At 41.8% G+C, this 17773-nt stretch overlaps 1 protein-coding gene across 1 annotated transcript in view; it reads left to right on the top strand.

Moving 5' to 3' along the window:
* The window catches only part of TBCK (TBC1 domain containing kinase), a 396446-nt gene that overhangs the window by 224338 nt on the left and 154335 nt on the right, over nt 1–17773 (top strand). Inside the window, exon 23 of the mRNA XM_073639595.1 lies at nt 14070–14245. Within this exon, the coding sequence (XP_073495696.1) occupies nt 14070–14245 (176 nt within the window). The remainder of the gene's footprint in view (nt 1–14069; nt 14246–17773) is intronic.

Raw genomic sequence — 17773 nt, 5'->3', positions numbered from 1 at the left:
AATGCTTCCTGCTCCCATCGCAGCAATCTTCTGATCACTGGAAAAGGTGTAGAAGCTGCTGGGTCTTAGCAGAACAAGCCCAACTCCGCAGCATAGTCAGAAGTCTAAATTTGCCCTATAACCGGTGCTATCCCAAGTTCAGGGGAAGTCCGCACTAAAAAAAAATATGATAACGTTGACATGCTTCCAAAAGGTAATTTATGACATTATGGGAAACACTGCAGTTTCTAGAGGCACCCTCTGATAAAAAAAAATAAAAATGATATATTCCAAATATAAAAATAATTGTAGTTAAATGGGAACTCGGTTAAAAGCAATTTAAGTGGCACTTTGTGCTAAAAAAAATGCTAAAGATGTGAAAAGTAGATGCATATTTCCTCTTTTTTTATTTACATTATAACCTTACATTGCAAAAAAATAAAACAAGAATATAACAACAACATAATCCTCTTGTATCTCAAAAAAATAATGCACAAGTTACAGAGTGCAAAACCGTTGCTTTTTCTCCCGCCTTTGTTTTTTTGCCACTGTCTGCACCCAAATGTACTGCATTTTTGCTGCATTTTTTATTCCATTTCCTTTTTTTTTTTTCATGTTTTTTTTTGGTTACCGATATGAAGCAGTGTTTTTTAAGGAGTCTTTTTAGTTAAGAAGTGATGGGAGTCTGCTCTTAAAAGCAAGAAAATGGCCTTGAAATAAAGACAAACATAAAGGCTCTGTTCACACATTGTCTTTTTGGCTGAAAAAAAGGGTCATTTTCTTACCTCCCAACTTTGAAAGTTGGTTAAGAGGGACGCATACTGCGTGTACGCGTAATACACCACAACAATTTCTATTTTGATCTAAGCTGTTTCCCTAATCTTGCCCAGTCTTTTATATGTGCCCAAACAAAAATATTGCTGCTAGTGAAGTCCATTAGTGTTCCCACACAGTGCGATACTTTTTTCATTGCCACTATAGTGCCCACAACACTTGTATGATGCCCGCAGTCCACCCACACAGTACAATGATGAATAGTCCCACTCCATACTGTGCTATGTCCCCACAGTCCTCCCACACAGTACAATGCTCCACAGTCCCACTCCATACTGTACTATGTCCCCACAGTCCTCCCACACATTACAATGCTGACTAGTCCCACTCCATAGTGTACTGTGTCCCCATAGTTCTCCCACAGAGTACAATGCTGAATAGTCCCACTCCATACTGTACTATGTCCCCACAGTCCTCCTACACAGTACAATGCCCCCACTGTCCCCCACACACACATTATGAAGCCCCTCATGTCCCTCTTATATTATACCCCCCATAGACTCCCCACATATTATCATGCCCCAACAGTTTGAATTCCCCACAGTCACTTCCACATGTTATAATGTATGAAGCATGCACAGTATGAAGTGCCCACAATGGCCCCCAAACAAGCATCCCACTTGCCTATGTGTCCTTTCACATCCCTGCTCCCCTGCAAATGAGCTTTGCCTGCTGCCCAGTCATGTGACCTGATTTGGCGGTGGCGTTTGCAAAGCCGCAAACCTTACTCCAGCAGGGGACTGAAGTAGGATTTGTGGCAAGGTGAACACGGAGGAGCATGCGACTCGTCCAGCACTACACCTCTTCATGAATCATGAGCATCTGACTCTAGTGCGCCCATATCAAGACCTGCGTGAACAGCGCCGGTCTTGATGAATCGGGCCCAATGTCTAAACCGGCCCATGTGAACATAGTCTAATACTATAGTAATAAAATTCAATATTAACTGTTGAGGCACAGTGGACATGCAGGAGCCCGTGGTGAATACTACATTCTGTGCATGGATTCTCTGCCTCACATTCATTTTAATGAGCTAGTTATTCTATAAAATGCTGTGTTTTCTCTGCATTGTGGATCTACAGCAGTGGTGGTTTCCCTTTGTGCTAGGAAAGGCCTTGAGGCACTGACCTGGTGAAATTACAAATTACCATCATTATTATTTTTCAAAAGAGCAGATAATGCTTATTCTGCGCTGAACTCCCACAGAGCCTTGCAGAGTGCTGCCGTATTAATTAATTCTTTGGAAGACATGCTTAGACTGCTCGCAGAACTTCAGCCTCTTCTCTCTGCTATATATTTTTTAACTCTAAACTGTAATGTTATTCACAGCGAATACATTAAAGGTCAAAAAAAGATCTGTAATGATTTTTCTTGGCATGATTTTTTTTTTTACATAACAAAAACCTGGCATCTTTACATCGGTGTGTAGATTTTTTGTAAAACATTGTAGCAGTGTTTCCCAAGGGTCAGTCCTCACAGCCCCCCAATTCATTTTTTCAGGATTTCCTTAGTATTACCGTGTGAGAGAACCTGTGGCAATTTCTGGTGCTTTGATAATTCCATCTCCTGTGCAATACTAAGGAGATACTGGAAACATGATGTCTTGGGGGGGCCGTGAGAACGGGATTTAACAAACACTGCTTTATGGGATAGATTCTAATTTACTGACCGCTGGAACCCCACCAATTCTGGAACCCCACCAAGTCCACATAATTCAACCCTTCCAGAATGAAATCGGCTTCAAACCAGAAGGAGTGTAGAGGGATATCCCGATTCGCAGTAGATGGATATAGAAGCAATCTATTTCCAAACCTGCTGGATGACAAAATATCTAGCTGATAGGAATGGAATATAGTGTAGAACTGCCAGACAGGGTATAAATGAAAAGCAGTTTATTATACTCAGAAAAGGAGATAACAGAGCACTCATAGCTTATTTTTATCTTGTGCCAAACGCTGATGTTTGACCTGACCCAGAGTTTTTCTTTGCGTATGTCATCTTCTTCTGGGGTGTAGAAGAAGTCATGAGACAGGCAATATTACTAACTGTAGGGCAACCATTCAATATTTTTAATAGGAGTATACTGAAAAAATTACAAAAATACAATTTTCTAAATATATTGATGACACAACACCTCTAAGTCTTGATATACAGTCATGGCTGAAAGCATTGGCACACTTGAAATTGTTCCAGAAAATGAAGTATTTCTCCCAGAAAATTATCTGTGCCTTGGTGGAGGATGATGCCAGGCAACAACACGATGTGGCCCCAGAGCCCGGCACCAGTGGAGCACCAGGATGCTCAGTTATGGATCCAGTTTCAGAACTTTCCAACTCAGAGGGGGTCAGCAGCAACCATAGTTCCCAGAGTGGAACGAACTCTTGCTTGCCACTCATTCTGCAGCAACTGGGAGGATGTGACCCTCAAATGTGGATACAGCTTGTGCTACAAGAACTCAGCAGAGCGAGAGGTTGCTGAGCGTCAAGCCAAGTGGCAGGTTCAAGCCGGACAAGAAGCCCAACAGGCCTAGCCAAAGGAACAACAAGCAGAGTGAGAGCACCAGCTGGCGTTAGCCCGACTGCAGAAGGAGCCATCCACCCCACTGATCAATGAGTCCAGTAATGTCCACACCTTTAAACCGCATCCTGAGCATTTTCATGTCATGGACAAGGACGCGGATCTGGACACATTTTTTGCATGGGTTAGAAAAGGCCTATAAACAGTACCAGTTGCCTGAGGATCATTGAGCCTGATACTTAACCCAGGACTACGAGGCAAGTTTCTCGAGGTGTTCGCCTCTTTCCCTTAAGATCAAGATGGAGACTATGAGGCCATCAAAAAGGCCCCGATAAAGAAATATCAGCAGACTCCTGTGGCGTGGCATGGTGTGGCATGAAAAAGTTCTGTGGACTTCACGACAGCTACAGTGATGTGGTGAACGGGCTCAGAACCAAATTTGAGCAGTCGGTCCAGGGACTATAGGTCACCACCTTCCGGGAACTAAAGGACTCAATGTCGAACGACCAGTTTCTTCATGTTTTCCCTGTGGAGGTGAGACAGTTTGTGATGGACCAGGAGCCAAAGGAGGCCTCCAAGTCCACAAAGATTGCTGATACCTATGAGGCCAACCATACACCTGAAGTGAGGAAATCGGCCATTGCCAGCCGGAAAGGGGGAAAGCCGACACCTAATGCTCCTAACAGCTGGTCCTCGGGGGTCTCGCCCATCTTTTAGCACCCAGTTTGCATCTGACTCCCGCCTGTGCTATACCTGCGACCGAGCTGGCCTCACCTGCCAGATGTGGGGCAGAAGAGGAACCCCACATTTGAGGCCTTGTTCTTTTTGTGGGTGGGTCGGTTGGGAGGGCCCGTGAAAAATTGCAACTGATTACTGTGGGCGACACCGTTACGGTGGTGCTCAAGGACACCGGTACAGAACAAACTCTCATTCGTCCTGAATTTGTGTTCCCTGAAGAACTCATCCCTGGAAAGAGCCTGGCTGCCATCGGGTTTGGGGGTGTTCGCCGATCTTTACCAATGGCCCGGGTTATCCTGGATTGGGGTGCTGGGAGGGGGTTGAGGAAAGTGGGGGGGTGTCTGAGAACCTCCCTACAAATGTTTTATTGGGGACGAATCTGGGACGGTTGGTCGCTCAATACATTCCTGACAACCTTCCCAGATTTAACCAGTCATGTGATTCAAATATCAATAATTTGGATGTTAATGTCATGCATGATGATAATGTATTTTGTGGTACAGGAGAACTCAGCCATGTTATGCTGTAGGGTGATGTTGCTGAGGATCTCTTAAAAGGAGCAAGCATCAGTGCTAAGGGCTATGGGAACAGGCATTGGGATCATGAAGCTGCTGGTCCCATGCTGCTGATCGGTGTCACGAAGGACTGTGACATGGCCAGTGGTAGATGCCCCATGATTAGCACTGAACCTGAGGTATCAGGAGAGGATAGGGACAGGCTTGGGGATCATGAAGCGAGTGGTCCCGTGCAGCTGACCAGTGTCATGACGTACTGTGACATGGCCGGTGGTAGCTGCCCCATGATTAGCACTGCTCCTGAGGTATGAGGGGAGGCGGTTAAGGTTTTATCCCCAACCTGTCAGGATGGTAAGAAAGCGTGTCCCACAGCCTGTCAGGGTTGGGGGGAAAATGTTACCACTGCCTGTCAGGATGATGGGAAAGTGGTACCCATAGCCTGTCAGGATGGTTGGAAAGTGTGTTCCACAGCCAGTTAGGGTGAAGGAAATGTGTTACCCACAATTTCAGGGTGGTGGGAAAGTGTGTCCCACAGCCTGTCAGGATGGTGTGAAAGTAGTGTCCACAGTCTGTCAGGATGATGGGAAAGTGGTACCTATAGCCTGTCAGGGTGGTGGGAAAGTGCGTATCAGAGCCTGTAAGGGTGATGGGAAATTAGTACACATAGCCTGTCACTGTGGGGGAGAAGTGTTACCCACAGCCTGTCAGGGTCATGGGAAAGCCGTACACATAGTCTGTCAGGGTGGTGGGAAAGTGTTAGCCATAGCCTATCAGGGTGGAGGGAAAGTGTGTCTCACAGCCTGTTAGGATAGTGGGAAAGTGTTACCCACAACCTGTCAGGATGGTGGGTGAGTTGTGTCCCCAGTCTGTCAGGATGATGGGAACATGTGTCCCACAGCCTTTCAGGATGGTAGGAAAGTGGTATCCCCAGTCTGTCGGGGTGAGTAAAAAAAAGGGTTACTCACCGCCTGTCGGACTAATGAGAAAGTGTTGTTATACCTCGGGGTGACAGACTACATAGCTGCTGTCACCCGACATATATGGGAGATGTGTTTTCGGCGTCATAGTGAAGGGACAAACATGATGCATTCACTCACGTCAGTGTAAGGCCATTCTAAGCCCTCCAACTTAATAATGGTCCAATAAATGATAATAAAAAGCAGTATTTGGGTTTGGGTAATTTTTCACTTCTGGAAGGTACAGTTTGCTGTAGTTTTGTCCATTTTTTCAAGGTGTACCTCCCTCTGCTAAACTCAGCCATTTCCGTGACACAGGTTTAGTAATTTTCTTTTGTTATTCCATTCTATTTTATGTAATTATATATCACATTGTTTTGTTCCCATTTTGGATCATTTCTATAATTTTTATAAACACTGCCTATCTTTCTGGATTAGTTCTGATAGTCCTTTGAAAATCAGACCACACTCGGATGTCATCCAAGTGCCGTCTGATTTTTTTTCATGGACTCATAGACTTGCATGGCCGATTTTGATCCTACACTGGGATCAAAATTGGACATGTCTCTGTTATTTTCTGCTGACCTAATTGGTTCGCGAAAAATCACGGACATGTGAATGGCCCCATAGACTATTAAAGGTACAACTGCTATCTGTGAAAAACTGACATCTGAAAGAGCCTTTATTCTAACACATTCTTTTCTTTATGTCCGTTGTTCTAAAACATCCTGGATAAGCCCTTTAAGTTTCTTTGATCTGGCGATAGTAGCCTCCGCATACACTAACATAAAGGTATATTCACATACAGAAGATTTGCTGCATACATTTTTTTAGCTGAGAATATATTCAAATCCTCTGAATTCAGTTGCTTTGGCATCAAGCCCTTGAATTCCTCTATTAAGATGACTAGAACAATTGAAGAAATTTCTCTGGCGCTGAATTTTGCTTCGAGGCTTCCAAACTTCTTACAAGTGGAACTCACAAACTTCCACTTTCTTCACCCGTGTAACGCTTGATTCTTTGACCTGACATTCCTCCTATGCAGCGTAGCTGTTTTGTGTTCCTTGTTGCCCAGATACCCTCTTCTCCTCAGTCCTGTAGTTAATTTTAGTGTAATGGGAATGAGTTGAGGTTTATTTGATTAGCCGACTCCTTGAAAACCTTTATTGTATAGTATGTTTGCACTACATTACAGACACTTGTGCCTTGTACAGGAGCCATGATAAGCAGAGGGCTGCATTAACCCTTTGCTGTGTACATGAATGCAATTATCTTGTAAAAACAAGACAAATACCGAGAAAACACAAAGTAAATTAAGACTCTAGTGTAAAGATGGAAAATGGTTCTAGTCCTTGCCCGACCAAGACTTTTTCAAGTGGTTGCTACGGTGTTCTTTGTCATGCAGCTCACGTGATGAAATGACGCAGATTATTAAATGATTGTGACTGGAGCTTGGGAAATGCACATAGGCAGGTCATCTATTCATGCTGTCAGCTTTTTCCTACCTTGACCATGGACAATAACGGATTTATTGATGGCAAAAGGTGACTCGGGGACAGATTAAAGGAACAGACTTCAGCTGAAATAATAAATCTTTGCTGGGTGTGTATGCTGGCACATCCTTTTTAATCTCCTCTAATAAAGAATTGATTTTACTCTGAGACTAAACTTTTCCTTTTTTGCATTGTGTATTATTATTATTGCTTGGTTTTAATCTTAAAGTTACATTATTCACCTCCTTATCAACAGATTTTAAATGTATATAAAAGAACACAACTAGACAATATATATATTTTTACAGGCTTTATTGCTTGCCAAAAGATCAGTATTCACTGTGACAAAGTCACTGGCAAAGTACTGGAGGGGAGATATGTAGCACTGAGATTGTTAGCTCCAGTAATATAAACATAGGAAAATGTTCCAGCACACGAAGGAATGAGGGGTTAATCGGCCATATTTACTGCTAAGGTGATTAAACACCTGTAGAGAGGGAGGAGGGCAGAGTATACATTCTCAGCCTTCTAGAGCATTTGGTGTGGGGTGGGTCTGGAGGTGAAAGCTCTGGAGCTGATTTGTCATGTGAAGGAAAGCTAAACCTTGGATTGTTTGTTCCTAAAGCGGGCGGTTACCTGTAGCAACCAGGACTGTGCCATTCATTGTTTTGTTTTTCCTGTTAGGCCAGGAAGGCCGTGTTTGTTTTGCTAACGTTGCCGTGGTTTAGGAAGTGCTCTTAATAAACCACAGTAGATTTAAAGAGACAGTGTTCCTGTGTCTACCTCTGTGTGCAACCAAGTGAGCTGATCTACCACATCACATATTATATGCATTTTCTTGTCAACATGTACAAGCCAACTTCCAGTGGTTCTACAGCTGGACACAGACATCAACTTGTTAGATCAATACCATCAATTTTTACAGCTAAGATAGGTCTAAATAGATTGTTTCTGACATATAGACATCCCAAATAATTTCTTATTAAAACTAAAAGCACCCAAAAATAAATGCTCTTAAAGGGAAGCTGTCCTGTAAAAAAAAATGCTACTAACCTCCAGATATGGGGTTAATCTGCAGGTCTGAAGCTGTCTGCCGGCCGCAATGAGGACCCCACTGCCAGGAGGAAAATTAATTTTATTTTTTCATAGGTGTGGTGCCAGCACAGCTTCAGTCACCACTCAGTGCATAGCGAGCGGTGGTGGTAACCGTTCCCCAGTACTGAGTGACAGCCTGCTCAGCATGAGACTTGCAACATGACACAGTGTCTGGATCTTATCTATCATTGGACAGTGTACTGTCATGCCTAAAATGTAGCGTTGGTGTAATTTGTGGCAAATTTATCATTAGGATGCAACATTTGATAAATATGGAGTGACAAAGTTGAAGCGTGTACACTAAAAATTTGGAGACAATGGTGCATATTTTTATATAGAAATGTGGCCATCAATTCTCTGGATCAGTGGGAACTTTGGTGGAAAATCCTTTTAGGATTGTGTAGGTTCACAGTAGCGTATATAAAAAATTGTTCAAAGTTTCATGCAGAAAAGTGGGTCGATTGTTTTCTCACTTGTCATCCGTGTATAGTCCGTATACAATGTTTTTTACAGCAGCAGCTATTAATCATATACAAGACTATTTACAATTTCCCGTGTTACAGAATTGTAATGTTTCCGTAAAAATCTGATGTTATACTGTTGCTTCGTACTGCATTAGATTTTTTTTTACGTACCAATAGACTTAAATAGGCGAGTCTCATCCGATTTATGGAAGAAACTAGTGCATGCTGCTATTTTTTTCAGACACAGATTCGGTCAAGTGAAAAAAAAATCGCTCATCTCCACTGCCCCATTGATTAAAATTGGTCTGAGACTGTCCTTTTTTTTCACGGACAGCATTAGGACTGAAAATACAGTTTTATGGACGAGCCCTTAAAGGGAAACTGTAACTATATTTTCCCGATATAAACTAAAAGGACCACCTTTAAGCCTTCTTACATGTTACTCCAGCAATTTGTCTATAAGCCTCACGGATCCATAAAAATACCTTTTATAATTGTTCCACGCCATTTGCCAAACGACACAGTCTGATCTGATGGGTGTTGCTGGTGTTTGCTCAGTGCCTCCTCTTTCCTTGCATTTACCGCCCCTCCTGTCTTGCAAAAGTGTGAGTGTTGCAAAATCTCGAGCCTGTGAAATTGAAACGCAGACCTTCTTCTGAGGACAGAGAAAAGTTCTGTAATGCACTGGTGCCGGCTACACTTCCGGGTCATCGGCTACCTCCGGATAGAGTGAAGCATTCGTATGCCAGTCTTTACAGGCTGGAGATTTGCAGCACTGGGTGGATCATATAGGAGCCATCATTCTTGTTCTTCAAGACAGGAGAGCCAGCGATTGCTGGGAGAGCGGTGTGGGAAAGACTTAGTGCAACACAAAGGGAAGAGGGAAAGGGAGCCCAGACTCCAGGGAAAGGGGGTGAGTGGAGACCTCCTAGGTTGATCTAGCGTCACCCTGTCTCCCCTAACGTCCCTGTATTGGCTATTCGCCAATCGCCGCACGCCTACCTTGCCCTGTCTTTCCCTGGCGTTTGGCTCAGGCTAGGGAAGGGAGGAGAAGAGCACTAGTCGATCTCCACTCAACACTATAGACAAGGAAGGACAAACGGGGAAATAGCTTAGCTTTAGACGACTCCAGACAAATGCCATCAAGCTCCAGAGAGGACAAAGTACTGCTCTTGTTAAAGCCTTCACAGGTAGTAATGAATATCGCCAGCACCTCCCTCTAGAACACACCAGGTATTTATACACCCAGGCCAGGGAGTTAATTAGCCTGAGGGAGGTAGCCGCTGGGTCCTAGAGACAGCCTCTAAGAAGATGTCTGTAATGCCAAACGTAGAGATAGCCTGCAACCAACTTCAGGGCGACTGTCTGTCACTTCTGACACACCCGTGACAAGAGGACACACAGACCAGCGACACCCATCGGACCGGACTGCACGATTAGCTTATGGCACGGCAGAATCATAAAAGGTATTTTCATGCATGTGCGGAGGGAGGGATTGCTGGAGTTTTATGTATGATGGCTTAAAGGTGGTGATTTTACTGTACGTGGGGAAAACCTAGTGACAGATTTCCTTTAACAGCCATTGGTTGAAATTGTCTCATGCCAGGCGGTGCGAGTAATTAAGATTGAGTATTGTCCTCTCCCCTTTTCTTTTATATTCTTAGTTGCCATGATGCACACTTGCTATTTTAGTGAATGAATCATGTATTTGTTTAATTGGCAAAGTACTTGATTCTCTGCATTGCGTAGTGTATTTGCCGTACCTTGCAGTACTCCTGGGAGTGTTTGGAAAATTGAATGGAGCAGATGACAGGTTTGTTGTAACCCTTTGTTGTGGAAATTAGGCGAACACAAAATTATAACTTGTACCACAAGATATATAGTCAGTAAAAGATGGAATTCTGCATCTATGTAGATGTCGACCGTGGTTCTAACTAGGGACACAAACTTTGAAAAATAAAGTCATATAATATAATAAATGACGAGCTTATATTTCTGTGGATAGTGGGATACTTTCCATTGTTGACACCATACAAGTGTTTCTACCCCCTGGAAATTAAAGAAAAAATAGGTCCTATAAATGGCTTCACCGTATATACTATTAAATCTACAATTAAAATACGCAGCTTTAATTTGATACAGATGTGAATGTGAAAAGTTCTGCATAAATGTGAAATAATTTACAATTAGAGACAGATTTGAACGGACCAAAGGGCAAACGTCTGACCTGTTCTCACGTTCTCTGGTCTCATATCCTTCCAATAACAATATACTTTTGTATAAAACACATTTCCTTTTGATGGTGCTGTCCAAATAGTTGATACAAGTGTCACAGTAGTGTAACATTTATTTTCCTATTGAAAACAATCCCATTTCAAGAGATTAAACGGAGATCATAGTCAAACATTTGTACAACGATCAGTAGACTTCCGTGTTCGTTTTCGGAATGGAGATTAAAACCAACATGTTTCTTTTAGAATTTTTACTACTGCTGATAAAAATGGCTTTGTTTCATTAAGTGTGGTTTGATTTTTTGTGCACCATCTTTTAGTTGTCTGAGTTCAGGCAGGAATTTAGGCAATGGATGGTACCTGAGCGGATGTGAATGCATGAAATTGTCTACAATCTGTTTTGCAGTGGAAGGTTTGCACATTTCAGCTTGTTAGGTATGTAGCCTTTTGGACACAGTATACAAATTTAGTTTGGTCAGTGGACCTATAGTTTATTCATGTTTTTGAAACACCACTCCAGCATTTTTCTTCTTTCAGCACTGGAGTTGTGCCGCTAATCTAAGTTCGCTGCCCCTAGTCTTATACTCATCAACTGCTGTCTTCAGCTCTTCACGGCGTTGCTCCAGTCCCACGCCGCCATTTTGTGACCACAACTTCTAACTGACCGGAAGTCAGAGGTAACGGTCACAAGCTCTCAATACAAGTCTATGAGACTGTCATTCTGGCTCTTATAGACTTACATTGAGTTGTGACCTTCAGCTCGCCCAGCTAACACCGGAGCGATCCGGCACGTCACAAACTGCTGGGGACCGACCAGAACCGCACTGATAACAGATGAAGACAACGTCTGGTAAGTATAAGACTAGGGGCAGGGAACTTAGAGTAGTGGCACCACTTCAGCACTGCAATAAAAAATAACGCTGGAGTGGTCCTTTAAGGAAATGCAAATGTTGCATAAAGGCATTCTGACACAAAAAAGGCTTGTCTTCATGCAACCATATACAGTACACACCTTCTCATTTAAATATTTTTCTGTATTTTCATGACTATGAAAATTGTACATTCACACTGAAGGCATCAAAACTATGAATTAACACGTGGAATTGTATAGTTAACAAAAAAGTGTGAAACAACTGAAAATATGTCTTATATTCTAGGTTCTTCAAAGTAGCCACCTTTTGCTTTGATGACTACTTTGCACACTCTTGGCATTCTCACTTTTTTGTTAAGTATATAATTCCACATGTGTTAATTCATAGTTTTGATGCCTTCAGTGTGAATGTACAATTTCCATAGTCATGAAAATACAGAAAAATCTTTAAATGAGAAGGTGTGTCCAAACTTTTGGTCTGTACTGCATGTCATCAAAAGTTCTAGAAAAGGGAGTAATTTCAGCATTAGGATATGGCATGCTGAAGGTGACGTTTGATACCGGCTTATTTTTCGTTTTGGTCCGTAGTGGACATTTTTATTTTTTTTTATGGCAGAAGAATATGCAAAACCAAAAAAATGAAAAAATATGCATTTAAAAAATAAAAAATTATTATCCCACCTACTCTTCGTTCTATGGAGAGTAAAAAATATTTAATGCTACCATTTTCCACTGGTAGATTTATGTGCACACATTGTCGTTTTAAGTAAATGAACTCTAGTGTAGTAATTTTAATTGAAATGGTCGATCAGCTGGAACTATGTGTAAATTTGCGCCAAATTGTAATTGAAATGTCACTCTCTCTACATAATTCATCTTATTAGTTGCCACAAATTCTACAGGTTAATTACGGTTAATTCAGAACACAAATAGGTGAAAAGTAGTTTGGGGTTTTTTTTGGATGGGGGTATTTTGCTTTGATGTTAATAAATTATGCTAAATATAACATTGATCAGGTATAGTCCTTCTGAAAGTCAGTGGCATCAAGAATAATGCTAAGGAATTATATGACGACTACTCTGTAGAGCCAAACTGAAGAATAATAATTTACTACTAAAAAAGTATTTATTTTGAACAAAAATTTCCCTCTGATTTAGATTTCTTTTTTGTTCATTTGATTTCCATTTTGTTAAAGAAGCCCTCCCATGAAGTATTTTTACGTAATCTGTGCATGTAGTGTGAGTGTGTTAATATATTCACCTTCTCCGGTATCCAGCGCCGTTCTGCTCCTCTTCTCAATGACATCACCGCTCTTCATATCCGACTCACTTTATGTTCTATGTATGAGCCGGAGGTCTCTTTTACAATGTAAGTCTATGAAGCCTTGTTCTGATGCTCCATCAGCTTACATTGTAAAAGCCATTCCAGGGCACACAGAGTGAAGTGTGACCAGTAGAATCTGAAGAGCAGGAATGTTACTGAGAAAAGGACCGGAAGAGCACCAGGTACCGGAGAAGACTCTGGTAGGTGAGTACTTTAACACACACACTATACTACATACACATATACACAAATTTAGGTAAAAAAACTTAATGGAAGAGCTTATTTAATTGATAAAAATAATCTGTTTATACCTCTATTTTGAAAGCATTCTTACTATCATCCTTTTTTCTACATCTGCCTAAAACTTTTGCACAGTACTTACTGTTCATTGGTGCCAATGAGGCAACATGTACAAAGGAGGGGTTACTTTTCATCCAGAAGAATGGAAGTATTATATGAAGGCTATAGATGCAGAAAAAATATTTTTGCCATGACAAACCAAGATAAATATGTACCCCCAAAAATAGATGAGCAAGAGTAGTGAAATGTGTCACTAAGGCTGGTCCATAGTAGTCTGGTGAAGAAGTTTAGAACAAGAGGGAAATGGAGATACAAATAAGTAAAGGGTCCAGTCGGATTATAAAAAGTGAACAACGACCGATAGCAGGTTAGAAAAAGGTCAAATCCCAGAAATCGTAAGTAGGTGTGAACAGGGGAAACCGTTTTCTTAAAACAAAAGGGTTTACAGCAAAGTATGATTCTTTCCTGGCCTGTCCATGATGTGAGCCTACAGAGCAGTGTAGGTCATGTAGGGATGACCAGACTTTCTTCTATAGATGAGATTTGGTGGCCTAGAAAAGATACACTCTAAGGGGATTTTTCTTATGAACAAGCCCGAAACATAATGTAGCAACACAAGGGCAGAATCCTTTCATCTATAGTCAGACCAATAGATAGGGAAGCACAGTGCCATAGCCCATTGGAAGTAATTTATAAGTAAAACCACATTTTTATATATATGTTACTTATTGTATAATTTAATGTTACATACAGAAATTGACATAGAGCGATGTGTGCGTGAGTCAATCAACCTCTTCTGTTGGACGCCTAAGAGCGCCACCTTCAGGCAACATGCTCAGTCACCGAGACAAGCAATTGACAGCAACAGCATGGGCAGATCTCCATCCAGCTTCACCACTGAATATCAGGACTCTTCCAAGACTGATTTGGTATGTTGAACAAACCCCTATTACAGACATTTTACAAAACTGGATATATGTTATATATGTTTTCTAACATGCTTTGAAATGTAAAAGGTGAAAAATAGCAGAAAATATCTACTTTATGTGCATATGACCTAAAATTCCTCCAGAGACGTCATTGCTTTTTGCGCCTAAATACCCCCAAAATACTGGTTGGGCCATTTATATGGCCACCTAAATAAAATGGGAATGGTTGGTGATATCAACTTCCTTTTTGTGGCACATTAGTATATGGGAGGGGGAAAACTTACAGATGGGTGGTGACCATGGCGGCCATTTTGAAGGCGACCATTTTGGATCCAACTTTATTTTTTTCAATGGGAAGAGGGTCATGTGACACATCAAACTTATTGTGAATTTCATAAGAAAAACAATGGTGTGCTTGGTTTTAACACAACTATTCTTTCATGAGTTATTTACAAGTTTATGACCACTTATAAAATGTGTTCAAAGTGCTGCCCATTGTGTTGGATTGTCAATGCAACCCTCTTCTCCCACTCTTGACACACTGATAGCAGCACCGCAGAAGAAATGCTAGCACAGGCTTCCAGTATCCGTTGTTTCAGATGCTGCACATCTCGTATCTTCACAGCATAGACAATTGCCTTCAGATACCCCAAATATAAAAGTCTAAGGGGTCAGATCGGGAGACCTTGGTGGCCATTCAACTGGCCCACGACGACCAATCCACTTTCCAGGAAACTGTTCATGTAGGAATGCTCGGACCTGACACCCATAATGTGGTGGTGCACCATCTTGTTGGAAAAACTCAGGGAACGTGCCATCTTCAGTGCATAAAGAGGGCAACACATCATCATGTAGCAATTTCAGATATCCAGTGGCATTAAGGTTTCCATTGATGAAGAATGGCCCCACTATCTTTGTACCCCATATACCACACCATACCATCAATTTTTGCGTTCCAACAGTCTTGGAGGCATCTATCCACTGTGCGTTAGTGTCAGACCAATAGCGGTGGTTTTGTTTGTTAACTTCACCATTCACAAAAAAGTTTGCCTCATCACTGAACATAATGTTCTGTGTAAACTGAGCGTCCTGTTCCAATTTTTGTTTTGCCCATTCTGCAAATTCAGTGCGCCGATCTGGGTCATCCTCGTTGAGATGCTGCAGTAGCTGGATTTTGTAAGAGTGCCATTTGTGAGTAGCTAATATAAGCCGAAGGGATGTTCGACTGATGCCACTCTCCAGTGACATGCGGTGAGTGCTACGCTGTGGGCTCTTGCTGAATGAAGCTAGGACAGCCACTGATGTTTCTTCATTAGTGACCGTTTTCTTGCGTCCACATTTTGGCAAATCCAACACTGAACCCGTTTCACGAAATTTGGCAAGCAGTTTGCTAACTGTAGCATGGGAGATGGGTGGTCTCGTAGGGTGTCTTGCATTGAAATCTGCTGCAATGACCTGGGTACTGCGTTCACCAGACATCAACACAATTTCTATCCGCTCCTCACGTGTTAACCTCTGCGACATGTCAATGGCTGTAAACAAAGAGAAACTTGTAAATAACTCATGAAAGAATAAAGTTACGTTAAAACCAAGCACACCATTGTTTTTCTTATGAAATTCTCAATAAGTTTGATGTGTCACATGACCCGCTTCCCATTAAAAAAAATAAAGTTGGATCCAAAATGGCCACCATGGTCACCACCCATCTGGAAAAGTTTTCCCCCTCCCATATAGTAATGTGCCACAAACAGGAAGTTGATATCACCAACCATTCCCATTTTATTTAGGTGTATCCATATAAATGGCCCACCCTGTACTGTATTTATACACTGGCATATAAATTTATATTAGAAAAATAAAATGATGAACGTTTTCCTTGCTGGCATAAAATGTGTTTTTCAAAAATGTTTTAATAAAGATAGTGTAGTATAATGTTTTTAATAAAAAATACTACCAAATGAAAAAAAGACCAAAATGTTAACAGTACACTTTGTATAATAACTATTAAATGCATATACCCCACATTAAAGGGGTTTCTTGGGTTTAAGATATTGATGAGCTCTCTTCAGGAAAAGTGAGCAATATAAAATCCGTGAGGGTCCCCACCAATCAGAGGGTTTCAGCTCCGGAGGCCAAGTGTAAAAAGTGAATAGAGCCAAACAGCACTGCTCTGTACACTGTCTAATAGCCATTCCTGAATAATGCAGCTCAGCTCCTATTCACTTTAATGGGAGCTGAGCTGCAGTAGCTGAGAATGGTGACAGTGTACACAGCTGTTCTCTTTAGCTTTGTTCACGGCTAACATCCAGCTGCTGGCGGAGCGGAAAACTTCAGAATGGTAGCAGTTCCCCAACGAACCCTTTATGGGTTAATACAGGATGATTCAAAAAGAGTGGGGCAAAATTATAGTCTTGATGTTCATGGCTGAGAGAACATAACACAGATTTATTAATATGAAAAGACACATCTATTCAAGCTTTATCTATACGCTATAAAGTGATTTTGATTGGTGATACGGCAGCTGTGTAGGTGATAGTCCAATTCTGGCCAGACGTATGCCAGCATATCCTCGGATATAGCCTCCACTGTTTCAGTGATGCATGGTCTCTGGGCGTTCAGATCCTATGGATGGGGGCACAGATATACTGAGTCCTTGATGTAGCAATACAAAAAGAATTTGCAGGGTGTTACATCTGTTGACCCTGTAGGCCATCACCACATTAGTTAATTGTTGTTTATCAGTGGCCAATCCAATGTACCAATAGTTTCATTGAGATATCGGTGAATGTCCAAATGGAGATGTGGAGAAGGAAATATGAAATTATGTTTGACAGATCTTCCTCGATTTGTGGCATAAGCCATTCTTTTAACACGTCCTGGTAGAAGTGACCAGTGACAGTATCCTCTGCAAAAAAAAAGGGGATCTTGGTAAGGGCACATGGTTTTTCTGAGCCCCAAACTCTAACATTGCTCGTGGCGATTGACCTTTCCACTGAGGTCAACAGTAGCCTTGTCGCTGAACACCAGCCTGTCAGTGAATTAGTCCTTTTCCAATCAGTGCAATAGTCACAGCATTTTGATTTGTCCTCTGGTTTCAGCTCCTGAAGATGTAATTTGTACACATGACATCGCAGACGTTTTTGTAGAAGGTAGTAAGTGGCATCTGTAGTTCCATACGAGTCAGCCTGGTTGGCTTTATAGGACTACACACGTCTTGAATCCTGTTCTCTTTCTCTGCTGAAGTTTTTGGGCGGCCCAGACTTTTCCCATGACACGTACACTCAGTGGTTTTGAATCGCTGAATTTGCCTTGATGTTGTCAACTATGTTAACACAGTTTAAAAGTTCGGGTTCTCATTGTTTTCAATCAGGTTCAAGTTCGGGTAAACATCTGGTAACCGAACTTTGGAAAAAAGTTTGAATAGGGAACCAGAACTCGAACTTCCACTGGTCTGCTCATCCCTACTCCTGAAGATTGAGAGTTCAGCCTTGTTTTTCAAGTTCTAGAAAATGTCTCTATCTTTATGAA

This window comes from Phyllobates terribilis, unplaced genomic scaffold (genome assembly GCF_046119375.1).
Source record: "Phyllobates terribilis strain yellow unplaced genomic scaffold, ASM4611937v1 Scaffold_1__5_contigs__length_1240528914, whole genome shotgun sequence".
NCBI lineage: Eukaryota > Metazoa > Chordata > Amphibia > Anura > Dendrobatidae > Phyllobates > Phyllobates terribilis.
This window is presented reverse-complemented; position numbering and strand designations above follow the sequence as displayed.